The 15,538-nt window shown below is 29.9% G+C and overlaps 1 protein-coding gene across 1 annotated transcript; it reads right to left on the bottom strand.

Moving 5' to 3' along the window:
- Positions 1–13,546: 13,546 nt before the first annotated feature.
- Positions 13,547–13,942, bottom strand: LOC113374966 (cellular nucleic acid-binding protein-like). Its single transcript, XM_026614922.1, has one exon. It carries the CDS (start codon positions 13,940–13,942, stop codon positions 13,547–13,549), a length of 396 nt encoding a protein of 131 aa, XP_026470707.1.
- Positions 13,943–15,538: the final 1,596 nt, after the last annotated feature.

Here is a 15,538-nt window from a genome sequence, read left to right as displayed (position 1 = left end):
TTGATAGGTAAATTAGTAGACAAATTGTTAAAACAGGTAAATATTGAACAGATTAATTGGTTAGACATTTAGAACGGGATGACAGGTAAATGGTTGACGGTAAAATGGTGTATATAAGTAGGTCGATAGGTAAATAGGTTGACAGGTAATTGGTAAGCCGGTAAAATAGTAGATTGATTAACAAGTTGATAGATAAGTTCGTAGACAAATGGTTGAATAGGTAAATTGCTGAACAGATGGTAGTAACGTTAAAATAAATGTAACAAATACACTTTTTTTAAACTTTTTAATTTAACGGGTACGGGTAACGGGTACAGCTAGTTAATTTAAAATATTTAATTTTCTTAATATTCTAGCCGGGATTTACAATCTGTTGCATGCTAGAATTTTTGAGTATTGAGTAATCCTTAGGCAGTATTATTTCTGACTTTTTTAATCATTTTGCTTTCATTATCCATTTTCATGTCGTTGTGGATGATTTGGTTGCAGACATTACTGACAATTTCAAAATATTTAGTAAATTATGTTTGTTACCATTGATTAGTTGTGAATGAAAACAACATGACCAAATCGCTTATAATTAACCACCGAAATAATTTTTTATGATAATATTTAAAATAGATTCTTAATCTATTTACTGCAACTAAATTTTTATTTATTATCTCAATTATTTTAATATACTTATTGAAAAAACGTGGTTGTTTCAACATTACATTCAGAACCTGAATCGTTGTGCATACATTCGCGTGATCGTTTTATTCCGGAAAACCTGCAATGACTTTTCTTGCGTGGCTTTTATCGTGGAGTAAGTACTAAACGTTTCCTTTTCATGGAGCGCTGTAAACTTTATGATTGAGATAACTTGCATTTTGAACAAAGAGCCTTGGAAGGTACATAACTTAAATGCAACAGAAACATAATTTGATTGTAGTACTATGTTTTGATGCTGAACTGCTAAATTAATATACAAGAAAACTCATCGTTCTCTTCATCTTACAAGTGATACAAATGATTATAGTACTTTTTTTGAATTTTGGCAAATGCTTAACATTTTTATTTGGGTTTGTTAAATGAATTCTTTGATTTTGGTGGTAGTAAAGTGTACTACAACAATTGCAATTTTTGCAAATACACTTTTGACATTTCTTTATTTTTTTATTTCTTTTCAGATCTATTGTTATTAGCTCTTTAACCAAGTATTGTATTGTTTGTAGGAACTGTTTTTCTCTTGCAAGTTTCAAATTCAAAATATTGATCTATCCGATAATTTTGCCATTAGCTGCAAATATTTTGCTGCAGTTTTGGTGTCTTTGAAATCTAGAATGTTTAAGCTACAGAATCGTGCGAATGGGAACAAAAATTAAAAAAAAAATATTTTCGAAATATATAGAAAATTTAAAAAAATTATTCTCACTCATATTTTATTACGAAAGTTATTAATGGTTAAAATAAGTTTTTTTTTTGTAAATAGCTCTCAGTAAATTATTGTGTAGGTAGGTTTGAGCGGGACTTGAAGGTTTGTGCGTAAAAAGATCCACCACCGATATCACAAAAACAAGAAAAGTTCAGAGTTTTTAACAACAATATTTGAAAGTAGAGGAAAAAAGATATATTATCAGTCATCGCCTTGGTTTTTACGACGTTGGTATCAGGAGATAAACAGCAATGTTTGAAAACCCATAACAAAAGTATTTTCTTACGTTGCTGTTCTTGTGGTCGTGAGCACTGTTGTTTAGTTTACGAAAATTTTAATATAATCCTTAAGTATACATTATTCAATTGTTTAAAAGCTGAATTTTTATTTTTTATTTAGATTTAACTGTTTTTATACAATGTCCAGCTCTGATGTGAATGGGGTAAAAAGGACCAACTGAATCTTAACCTGGCAAAAATGCAAAAAATAAAAAATGGCAAATAAAATAAGGAATCTAGTTAAAAATAGCATCTTTATAAGAGATAAAGTAATATTTATTTCAACGCTGTTAATAAATATTTCTGACCAGAACGAGGTTATAATCTCTGTAAAAAAATGTGCCTAGGAAGTTTATACTTTGGATTGGTTGAATGTAGCTATTATTTCGTAAAATTCCTTTGAAATTAAAAATAAGACAATGGATTTGTTTGCTCCCTGGTTATCACATTTTACTGCGCCTATAGGGTAAGAAGGATCAGGCGGCAAATTTTTGAAAAACATCTGAAAAAACACATTTTTAGAATGATGAATTAGTTCGGTTTTACTGAACATAGTCAGATAGTTGTTTGTTTGATATGTGTTATTGTTGTGATATAATTGATTTGTTTTTACAATATAATTATTTACCTTACGTAAAATCATAAAATGTCATTACACAAATTTTTGTTTGTTTTTTTTAATAATTTTTATAAAATTCATTTGAAAATTGGATGTATCTTAAAATTTTTAAATTATATAGAAATATCATATACACACATATATACTCATACACACATATATTTTTTCAGTATAGGGTAAATCGATTCAGACTGAGTCGCAACGAAGAAAAATCATAAAATAAGAAAATTGGATTTTCTGGAAAAGCATAACTTCTTTGGGAAGTTAAAGTATTTCTAAGTATTTAATTCAGGTGTCCATTAAATTTTTAATATCTTACACATTATATGAAATTATGCTGAAAAAAAATCAGTTTGAAATAAATTCACCAAAACCGACGTTTCTGGTAAAAAGTACAACAACCATTGCATAAATAACGTGATACCAAACTCAAACCAGAATTTCTGCATCATTTTCGAGAAGATACGTGCGCAGAACTACTGAGTATTTTCTAACTGTATGCATTAGATTGAATTGCAATATCTACTGGTTGAATTCAGGTCGAGTCCAGAATAATTTAACCATTCTGTATTTTGTATGTGAAAAAGTGGAGATACAACTGAAAAATTCATGATCTGCAAGTTCCATGTTTTATTCACTTTATATTTTATTTTATTGATTATTTGAATATTGAACGAAAAATTGCATTAAGGTGTGATTCAACGTCAATTACCAGAAGATTAGGTATGGCTATTTAATAATATAATATTTTAGTGTTTTTATGGTGCTGTAGTAAAAGCTCTGATTCTTGCTACCGAAAGTTCCAAGTACGACACCAACCTCGAACAGCCTAATGTGAAGCAGTGCTGATATTTGGTTTCGCTTGAAAATATAGAACTAAAATATCTTTCCGAGTGAAAAAAGTCCTTCCCTGGCAGTGTAGCACCAAATTAAAAATATATCAGTATTACTAGAAAAATTCTGATAATACAATTATATCGAATATAGATATGACAACCGTTAGGATGCTTCCTAAAAAACATGTTTTTGAAAACAATCACCATAAAAGCTCATAAAATGATGTACTTTTGGAAAATTACTTAAGTTTCATAAAACACTTAAAATGTTCAGATTACTGATCAAAACAAGAACGCTATTTTAATAGATTTTTATTATCAAAAATTTTATGCATTAAGACGAAAACATTATTGGATCGTTAATTAAATATTTTGTATTTTTGTAGTAAGTTTCAAATCAAATTCATAACAGAAGAATTTTTAAAAGTCCTAATGAACTACTTGCATTACTATGCAAATGGTCGATTCTTTCAGCTCATTTATTCTTTTTGTCCTATCATTACTGGATTAAGTTCTTAGATTTATTGTTTCTGCTACATAAAATAAAGTTTTACAACAAATTTAATTTAATCATATTTTACTATTTAATCTTCGGATTAACGCTTCGGAGGAAAAAAGCTCAAAAAATTAAATAACAAAAGACTTCATTATGTGTATTAATATTCCACTGTTTCTAAGTTTCTAGCTAAAATATAACTTTAACTTGACAACTATATAATAACAACATTTATTTTTGTGTACAGCCAAAATTATTACTCGTATTATCTTGTCGTCTAATAGTTGAGTAAAACATGAAAACCAAAATTCATCATGTGGAATAATATTATTATAACTTTTTTTTTATTCATTTATTATTTTACAGCAATCAGAACAGTACTTATATTCTATGAGCTGCATTGCTTATATATATAAACTAAAAAGAATAAACTAAATAAGAATAAATAAAGATAATAACATAAGAATAGCAACTGATGATAATAATAATAATAATATATATATTATAACTTGAAGTTTATACTTATTCTTATTTGTTTGATATCTATCTGCATAAGATATTAAAACAATTATTCAAGAAAGTAAAAGTTTTATCTTTCATAAATTTATTTGATTCTACTATATTTATATAGAATATCATTTTCCGAAATTTAGCTATTGATTTTACAGAAATTGTTTGTCCTTATTTTGCATAATTAGAAATAAAATATTTAGAGTTGTATTATGCTGCAGTGATAAAATGAATATTTGAAGATTATAATGCTATTAGCCACAAAAATGAATTAGAAAATTGCGTGTAAAAATGCATCTAATCGGCAAATTGCATGCTGACTATAAAACGAGTTTGCTATATTTTTTAAAAAGACTTGTTAAATGCTTCCAGAATGTTTGTTAAAATTGTTGGTTTTGAAAATAATATTTTTTTCATAAACGTTAGTCTCAATTTTAATTGATTGTAATAATTTTGTTGTTTGTCAGTTTTGTGCAACGATCGGCTAAGCCGTTTCTTTTGGAATAGCGGAAAAGTGAATTTCTTTTGTCCATGTTTTATCCCGCAATTCTGAATCGATTCTGAAAATTCAAAAACCGTTCGGAGGATATGGGTTGGGAATCGTGCTGATTATTTTTTGGTAAAGATCGGCCGGGCCGTTTTCTTCTAATAAAGTGTTGAAAAAAAAAAATTCGAGGATTTTTATTGTTATTTTTTTGACGGTAGAGAGATATCATAGTCTTCTAGATCATACTAAAATATTACGGCCTAAAGTTTGCAAAAATTAGTATGGTTTTTTTGGCATTTGTCAAAATTAGACATTTCATCGACGTTTGCTCAAAAACCTGAACCAATTTCAGAAATTTAAAAGCCATATTATGTATCTCAATGAGGACCATCAGTCGTCAGTTACAATACAATCTCGATACAATCTCGATGAATCTCATTCGATTTCGATGAATCTCGATACAATCTTGATGAATTTTATACAATCTCGTACAATCTCGATGAATTTCGTACAATCTCGATGAATCTCGTACGATCTCGCTTCAATCTATTTCAGATTTCAGAAATTTAAAAGCCATTTGATGTATCTCAATGAGGACTATCGTTTGTCAGTTTTGTGGGACAATCTGCCAAGCCATTTCTTTGTAAATTCATCGAAGAAACTTTTGATTCTTCACTTAGTATTAAGTTTAAACCATATTGTGTCAACGATGAAACTAGTCTACAATGTATTTAATACATTATTTATAAAAAAATAATAATATATATGTCGCACTATTTGCGTTCGTGTAAAACCTACTTCTTCACAAAGTTTTGTAGTATCTTGAAAGATCACAAGCTTTTGCAAAGTTTATTCTTGTCAACAATCTGAACTAAGCATTCTATAATATGTTTTGATGATACTTCTCTTCAACTACGCGTTTTCATAGAAGGCAACTCAATAGTTTTTCAAAAAAAAAATTTTTTTTTTAAAAAAAGTATTTTTTTTTTCGAATTTATAGTTTCTCAAAAATCTAACTTTGTCGAAGTAAAATTTTTTCAATAATGTTAATCGTTTTTAAAAAAATAATAATTTTTGGTACGGGAAGTTCCAGCAATTTGCCTTAAGGCGCGATGCCATGCGCCACACTAGTTTTAGCTGTTATGAGGACTGTCACTACCGTACCCTGAAACAGTAAAATCATTTGATCAGTTGATCAGTTGATCAGTTGCAGAAATTTCTCAATATTTTCACATACACGAATTTCTTAAAGTATATTTCAAAAATTCCATTATTATTTTCTTCAGCTACGAGTCATTTGAATCTCATTATTAAATTATAGTATTTTATTGTTGGTTTTCATCGTTGCTTATAAATAAAACAATTTTAACCCATATTTTTTTTTGTTGCAATTCAATTCTATTAAAGCTTGCTATTGATTATACTAGATGTATATAAACACTGAACGATGCTTGAAACATTAACTAAATAATTAATTCCACAATAAACTTTAACGATACTTCTGCATCTATCCATATTGCAATTATAAACACGTTGAATCGTGTGGAATTTCTATCTGCATGTAAATCTATGCAAATAGTTAGGTTGGACTTCCATGTGCAACTTTATTGACGCAGATTAAGGTTATCGGCTGCGGTGATGTTAATGTACACATCACTAATTTAATTAAATTTTGGTACAAAATTATCGCGATACAAAGCCTTAATACATGCATGTTTAGAACAAAATTGATTAAACCGGTCAATAATATTCATTAATCGAATGTGTGCGTACTGAAGTTACATAGGATAAAGGATATATAAATGAAGAAGTATGATATCTAAGATATAGTTCATATAGAGATTATCAAAACAAATTGTATGGATTTTAAGCTATTGCTTGATTAAATAATTCAATAAAATTATTGTTATTATTACAATTTATAGTAATCGCAAAAAAATCGAAAATGAAAATTTTATATAATTCTACGTTTCAATACCTTCTGAACATTTTGGCATACCTTAGAAAAAATGGATTTATGTGTGTGTGTGCGTGTGTGTGTGAGTGCGGATACAAATTTTCGTCGACGATTTCGGGAACACGGATGAAGCGATTTGAATAATTCAAAAAACATTCGACTCGTATTGATAAGGAGACGTGCTGATTAGTTTTTGGCAAAGGCAGGTCTAGCCGTTCCAAAGATATGGGGCAAAAAGTGCCAAAAAACGTTAACTCAGCGTCCGATTTGATTAATTCAAAAACATTTTACTTGTATTAACAAGGCGAAGAACTGATCAAATTTTCATGAAGGTAGGTCTAGCGGTTTCGGAGATCCAGTAAAAAAAGTAAAAGAAATGCCATTTGGCGGTCAAAAATGATCATTAGAAGACATATGCACATCAAATTATCAGATATTTTATAGAGATTTTAACAATAAATATAAATTTTGTTTACATTCCTATGGGTTCCGTGCCAATGTTTATCCGTTAGACGGCGACGCGGCGCTTACGCGCTTCGATATTTTGTCTGTATGCAGTTAAAGCAGTACGATTGCTTTGAAAAAAAGTTCAGAATTTGCAAAATATTTCAAAATAAAGTTTTCTTCAAAACGTCTTTTTTTTGTCAAAAATTTATAGTTTCTCAAAAATCTAATTTTTTCAGAGTAATTTTTTTTCAAAAATGTTAATCTTTTTAAAAAAAATTTTTTTGGTACGGGAAGTTTCAGCAATTTGCCTTAAGGCAAAATTTATTTATAAGACTTATTTCCTCTAAACGGCATTATTCGGTTTTCTTTATATACACTAAAATGATCAGTAGATCTTGAGTCGCATAGATTAAAAAATCTATTTTGTTCATTATTTTAAAGAAACACCCCATGGACAGTTTTATGCTCATAAAATATTATATCCAGATACATTATATTATTAATAAAAATATATTACAAAAATTTACTATAGAATGAATAGTTTAACTCTGATGAGATTTCTTCAATACTATACATACCAATCATAATTTTAACGTGAATAATTACAATTTTTTATTAAAAATTGACTTATAATTGCTTTATCACATAGCCTACAAATTATTAGTATAAATGTTTATTTACAAAATATTTTATTTATTTTATTGTTTGAACAGCAATCAGAACTCCTATATGTTCTATAAGCTGTTGGTTAACGACTTAATACTACTTTTTTCATGAGAGGCAATCCATCGATTAACCATTCTCTTATGTGTGGGATATTTTTGATATTAGCTCTTACGTCTAATAGTTGCATATGATTGGATGTTGCAGCTATGTCCACGAAGGACGATTTCCACTTGGAATTATATTGTGATCTATAATCCCAAGTGGAAATTTGACATCAAAGCTGCCTGATGTCGGGCTACGGCGGTAGCGGGAATCGATCCAGCGAGCCTGGAACTAGTGGCTGCTAGTCCACGCTCTAACCGATATCGCCACCGCCGCCTACACAAAATATACGCATTCATCCAGCTTGGTCCAAAATGTTGAAAAACATCTAAACTGGCCATCTGCAACTTTTCAACTTCGTGTTCTATCTCTTATTTTATTGAGTGATTATGTTTCAAACTTATTTTTAGAACAAGCACATGTATCGGCTTACTTTTAAATACAGTAAAAGTAATGAAATTTGATTTATAAATTTGCTTCAAAATCCGTGGAAGAATTTATCAGCTTTAAAACAACGAACTTTCCGAAGACAATTGAACAATCTCTACTTTTATCCTGTCCCAAATAGGAAAACTCATATTTTATATATTTACCATTGGTTTCACAGAACTTTATTTTAACTCTTTGGGGGCGGCTGTCCACCTGAGTGGACAAACATACTCTGTGAGACCTATTTTATGAACAATGACTCGGTTTGCATCGAAACGTTGAATAAATTACATATAGCAGTGATAAATAGTGTTGTATTTTGAAAATAATTTTTAGTTATTTTTGAAGTATTTTCAGCCTTTTTCTTTGCTATTTAGTCTTTTTTTAATACTTAAAACGACCGAGCGCTTTTAAATATTGCAAAACGACTGGTAAATTTTGTGAATTAAGCAGTAGTGAATATAAATTTCAAATAGACATTCATACAGACAAATTTTACAAAATTACTATTCGCACCGAAGTAATTTTACAAAATTACTACGAAAAAAATCAAAATTAAAACTTAATTTTTTTTAATTTTTCTTTTTTGTATCACAGAGCAAAAAAATCACAATTCCGAAACAATTGTTTAAATTTTTGAAAAAGTGACCTGTGGACACCCAAAAAATTGGCAACCCCTCTGAAAAGGGGTGAAAAAATAAATTTTTTGAAAAATTTTTTTTGTTTTATATTTAAGTAAGCGAGCAAAAAAATTGGGCTTTTTTAAAATTGTCAATTTTTTAAAATTGGCAAATTTGGGAATTTTCCTATGCGTGAAAATCTATGATGGGCAAAACTTTTCCAAAAATTAATTGCATCATTCGACAGCAAAAAAATCACCGATAACGATAGTAAAAAGAAATTTTAATTTTTTTGCATTTTTAAAGGGGTCGGTGCTGACTATATATATAGTTAACACCGAATTTGGCCCCAACCATTTATCTCGAAAACGGAAAGAGCAAAAAAATTTTAGTTTGCACCAATCGACAGCAAAAAAATCGTCAAAAAATCAGGTCATATTAGTTTTGCCAATTTCATCATCGCGGTGCCAAGTATATAGACGTATATATGACATACCGTAGGGTAAGTTATTGTAAGCAAAAATGGAAAATGAAAATTTCAACATATCTTTACATTTTAGAGGTTTCTAAAAATTTAGGCATATCTTAGAAAAAATTGAGGTGTTTGTGTGGGGTGTATGTAGTATGCATGTACGTATCGATGCAATTTTTCGTCGACATTTTCGGAAGCACTGCTCAAACGTTTTGAATTATTTAAAAAACATTCGATTTTGGCAAAAGTTTGGCAAAAATTTTCACGTTTGCAAAAAAATTTTTTCAGAAAATATCAGTAAAGGCAATTTTTTTAATATTCAAATTTTTCAAATGTTTTCAAAAATGATCAAAAATCTAAATTGTAAAAAAAACTAATTTTTCTTTGATCTATTAAAAAATTTTGAGTACGGGAAGTATCAGCAATTTGCCTTAACGCACGATGCCATGCACCACTGAACCACTAGTACCTTAATTTGCATTTAACAACAAGTGTCAGTTAAATAATTTTTCTTCAAATTCTCGAAGCCCAAATACGCATCCAATGTAGAAGCGAATTTATGGTTGTGCCGAAAGTTTCGGTTTGATCGTTTGTTTTGTGTCCGTAATGCCGAAATGCCGAAATGCCGTAATGCCGTACCGTGTCCGCACGTGCCTCCTAAGCACATGTTGCAACCAGGAAACATTTTATTCGTGAGGTCGTAAAAATGTCATGTCAGCGACGTAAAACAATCCGATATTGCTTCTCGTCATTGTAATGAAAAGGTAATGTAATTGATACATGTGACTGAACAATGAATTTCACTCCAATTTTACGACAGTGTGTTTTGCAATCGATATGCGTTTTGTTACTATTTCGATATATATATATTATATATATATATATATATATATACGGTGTCCCAGAACTTAACTTTAAGCCGGAACGGGATGATAGTATTGACCGTAACTGTCCTGAAAAAATTAGAACTAACGTAATTGCACATGCACAATGTGAGAGCTTATAGCTGAATTTCAATGTTCAAATTATTAACTTCCCACTTTGATATTTTGACTCCAAATCAATTGTGCAGCGCAATTGCTTAAAAAATGTTCAAGATTTAAAAAAAAAACAAAATACAAAAAGAATCAAAATACTAGTTTTTTTTTTTAATTCCAATAATTATTACAACTGCTAAATTATAACATCAAGTAATATTGATAAATAATAATATAAATTTAAATAAATAAAAGTGCAAAGGATATAATTTACATGAAAATAATATCCGTAATATGATTTGATATAAAATATAAGCAAATAATAATAAAAATAAAATTAATAAATAATATAAATAAAATTTCTGAATGATAAAATAATACTAGAAAAATAATAAAATATAATAAATTAACAATAATAGAAATAGTAAGATAATAATAATAATAATAATAATAATACCAATTTACAAATTTATCAGATCGTTTGGAATTTTTCGTTTTAGTCTTGTTGGGCGCGCTTCTGAGTATACTTTGTGTGCCAAGTAATTTGGGTGTTCGTCTATTCTTTTTTGTAGTTGCTTGTTTTTTGTTTAATTTCTTCATTTACTGTCAATAAGTTGCTGTCCTGGTGAATCAACCAGTTGGGAACGTACCTAGGTGCGTTCAGTGCCTGCCGTATGATCTTGTTCTGCACTCGCTGAATAATCTGTAGATTGGTTTTTTTGGCGGTGCCCCATAGTTGAATCCCATAAGACCACACTGGTTTAAAAATACATTTATAAATAATTAGTTTGTTATTCGTCGATAGTTCGGAACGTTTATTTAGTAGCCAGTAATGTAAATACTAATTGGTATTGGTATTTAGCCTTAAGGCAAGTTACATGAACTTCCCGATATGTGTAAATAAAAGACTTAATCAATAATAAACAAATTAATTTATGACTGATTAGAAGTACTCCGAATGGATTAATTACACATAATTGAAAACGAACGAACACGTTAACTCTTAATTTTTATAATTGAACCAGTTTTCGTAGGAAAATTATTGGTTTAGTATGTTTATTAAAACCAAGTAATCTATCGTTATACCAACTAAATCATCTAATTTTAATTTTAACAAATGTCAAAAAAACTACTCATTTTCTTAAACTTTGATGATTTTTTAAAATTAAGCTACTTGTCGTAAGGCATTAATATTTCAGTAAGTTCTATAAGACCATGATATATATCGCCAAATAAAGTTCCATAAAAATCGGCTTAATTTTTTTTAATAGTTAATTACAAGAAAACGGCTCGGTAGATTTTTACCTAAAACTAATCAGTATTATTCCCAACTAATATCTTTCAAACAGTTTTTGATTTTTTAAAATCGATTCAGTAGTTTGAGCTTAAATGTGGACGAAAAGTTTAACACTTTTTTTCAAATTACAAAGAAACGGTTTGGCAGATTGTCTCACATAACTGACAAACAATAGTCCTCATTGAGATACATCAAATGGCTTTTAAATTTCTGAAATCGGTTCCAGCATTTCTGAGAAAACATCGATCAAAGGTCTAATATTGACAAATGCCAAAAGAACGATACTAATTTTTGCAAACTTTGAAGAATGTTTGAAGAAAGGTAAACGAGTTGACGTAGGGCCGTAATATTTTAGTATGATCTAGAAGACTATGGTATCTGCCGTCAAAAAAAATAATCATAAAAATCGTCGAAACTTTTTTTAAAAAAAATTTATTACAAGAAAACGGCTCGGCCGATCTCTACCAAAAACAAATCAGCACGATTCCCAACCAATATCTTTTGAACTGTTTTTGAATTTTCAAAATCGATTAAGAATTGCGGGCTAAAACGTGGAAAAAAAATTTTTTCACTTTTCTGCGATTTACAAAGAAACGGCTCGGCCGATCGTCAGAACTCTGAAACGCTAATCCTCATCGGCTTTTAAATTTCTGAAATCGGTCCAACCGTTTTTGAGAAAACGTCGACACACACACATACTTTTTTCCAAATTTGATCTCATTCGATTCAGAATGGCTTGAAACGTCGAGAAAATATAAAAATAGCGAATCGGATTTTTTGATGAAAACATAAACTTCTCCTACGGGAAGTTAATAAAAACAAAACAAATTTCACAAAAAAGACAATTTATCTCAGAAATTTCAAATTTCGTAAAAAATCCATTTTTTTCAAAGCTTTGCAAAGTTTTTTATAATAACTCAGTTTTCCGTACGGTTTAGTTTTTTCGATACCATGCACCACTAATTTATTTTCATTTGGAGAGTTTCATCTAGAATTTAAATTATAATCCGAATCATTTTCCGTATTCAAACAAAATATTTTTAAGAAAGTAAAAAAAAAATCTAATTAAAAAAATTTTCTTTTGTCTTTCCCAAAAACTGATCGTTTCTTCACACTGTTGTTAATACAAGCAAAATGGTTTTGGAATCATTCAAATTCGATGCTTTGTTCCCTCAAAAACTCTGGGTTTTTTTGCACATGTAGCTTCTTATCTCCAAAACGGCTAGACCTGTCTTTGCCAAAGGCTAATCACCACTTCTCCCCATCATTACGAATTTGCCATTTCCAACGTTCCCTCATTAGTAGGAATCGAATATTTTGAATCTAGCATTTCTAATCAGTAGAACCTTGCGCCCGAAATCGTGGGCAAAAAATTATATTCGCACAAAACACACACACATCTATTTTTTCTAAGGTATGCCAATTTTTTTTTTCGTTTTTTTACGATTGCTATAACTTACCCTATGGGAAGTTAATTCTGTTATTTTTGGATCGAATTAGTTCCAATGAAATCTAAAGTGACATTTTATACATAAACAAAAAAAATTATCATAAATATCGATGTCTCATAAAATCATTAGTTTGTTAAAATACTGATTTTTAATTAAATCTGCTTAATTAGCGAAACCAAATTAAGTTAAAATATAAATAAATGTTTTACAAGCACAACCGTGAAATTGAATAAAGAAATATTTCCGTATTATTTATTTATTTCAAAAACTTATGCAAATATAATAATAATATGAATAAACCAATAATTACTAACACAAGTTTTATAAGTTTAGTTATTTTTATTACTTGAACTAATTATATTAAATATTAATTGTCTTAAATGTTATTACATAATCCGACCAGAATTACAATGAAAAATTTTGTGTGATACGGTATATAAATAAAAATTACATTATTTTACTTTGACACAGTTGTAGTAGGGGTCATTTTAGTGATTACAATCACGGCTCACATGGCCAAAACTGGCACATAACAGGCAGAATATTTGTGGTTCTTTGCAGTAGCGGAATCTGTGGCCAATCCTTTTGCAGTTGTAACAGACTTGGTTGGACCTACCCTGGGAGTCATAACCGCCACTCTTAGGACATTCCCGTGCAATGTGTCCTGGGTGGTTGCAGTTGTAGCACGATTTGTCTAACTTGCATTCTTTAGCCTGGTGCCCAGTCATGTTGCATCTGTAGCATCGGCCATCTTCCTCCGTGTGCTTTTTATCGAATTTGACAATATTCCTATGGTCTCTTCCACGATCGCGGCACGAGTCAATATGACCGCCATAGCGGTCGCGGCCACCTCCCATACATTCACTTTCTTGCTTGTTTTCCATACTTTCCGCGTTCATGGATTTTACTATTTAAAAATGTCAAACTGCGACACTATATTTTTTTTTGTTTTATCACAGCTCTGAAAATGTTCTAATGTCATTCTCATAAAATCATGGCCAACTTCATTGTCATATAGATCTACCTATTTTAACAATAAATGTTTTAAAAACTATTTTTAACGAGTCTGAAAAGAAAATAGCTGAAAAAATATTGAAGACAATATTCATAATTCTAATATGAGCGAAAATCAGTGATATTTTTTTTGCAGAATTGGTTGCTGTCCATATTATTCATAAGTAAGGTATCAAACGTCATATGCGCTCATTGTGGGGTAAACATATAAGCAATAGAGCAAATGAACTTTTTATCGTATTAGTGTTTCGCTCGTATGATAGAGGGTTCTACTGTTCTCAAATTCAAAACTAACGTCGTTCGTCGGCCTAAGCGTACATCAAACCCGTAAGCCAATTACGGGAATTCTTTAGAAAAACAAAAGAATTAATGATAATTTTCAATATGGCGAAATTTCACGTGTCAAAACACCACAGTGTCAAAAAAAGTGTTGAATTAAATGTGGTTCATAAAGATAAAAAATTCTAGCAGGGTACTAACAAAAGCCTATGCACGGGAAATACGAAGAAAATGCCCTATTTAAAAATTGGCTTGTAAGCTTTTTTTAAGACTTATAAGATGGACCTTTGATAGTTGTATTCATTGAACCGTAGTGGGAGTTAGACATGAAACATAATTTGAAGTACTGATGATTATCTACATATATTAAAAATAAGTCGGGTTTTCCTTCCTGACGATATAACTCCAGAACGCACGAACCGATTTCAATAATTTTGCATTCGTTGGAAAAGTCTCGCGCTCCGCAAGGTTTATAGCTAAGAAAATTAGGGGTGCATGGCATCGTGCCTTAATGCAAATTGCTGGAACTTCACGCACCGTAATTAAAAATTTAAGTAATGACATTAGTGAGAATTATCAGAATTATGCTTGCAATTAAGTCAACGAGCAATTTTTGCCACAAAGAATAATGATGTACACGCACTGAATTTCACCATTCAATCAAAAATTGCTGACAATTTGGTGACATACCAATGATTTCGACTGGTCTTCCGTTTGACTTCAAACGATTGCAATTTCCAGTTCGCCTTGCTTTTGCAATAACAATTAACAAGTCGCAAGGCCAATCGGTTAGTGTTTGCGGGATAAATTTCAAAAAGATTATTTAGAAAATCATTGTTTTTCACATGGGCAGTTATACGTGGCCTGTTCACGAGTTGGGAAACCATCCGCTTTATTTGTGTTAACGTCAGACCAAAAAACAAACAATGTGGTTTACCAAAGAGCACTTCAATGAAATGGATAATTTGCGGATTCACTTTCATTTACTTAAAGAAGTTCAACTAAAAAACACTTTACTTTACATAATAAAATAAAATTTTGCCTTTTCAAATATAAAACAAACAAAAAATTTCTTCATCTTTCTCACGAAACCATCTGGTGGCGAAACGAAGTTCGTTGGGTTTGCTAGTTTTTTTATAAATAGAAGTGTAATAAGTAGGAATATGTTAGTAACGGTAAGATTGTTA

Source organism: Ctenocephalides felis, unplaced genomic scaffold (assembly GCF_003426905.1).
Source record: "Ctenocephalides felis isolate EL2017-DRISC unplaced genomic scaffold, ASM342690v1 CF-g0.4_SCAFFOLD_01886, whole genome shotgun sequence".
Lineage (NCBI taxonomy): Eukaryota > Metazoa > Arthropoda > Insecta > Siphonaptera > Pulicidae > Ctenocephalides > Ctenocephalides felis.
This window is presented reverse-complemented; position numbering and strand designations above follow the sequence as displayed.

Coding starts and splice junctions, on each gene's coding strand:
- LOC113374966 (XM_026614922.1), bottom strand. CDS start 13,942: ATGGAAAACAAGCAAGAAAGTGAATGTATGGGAGGTGGCCGCGACCGC.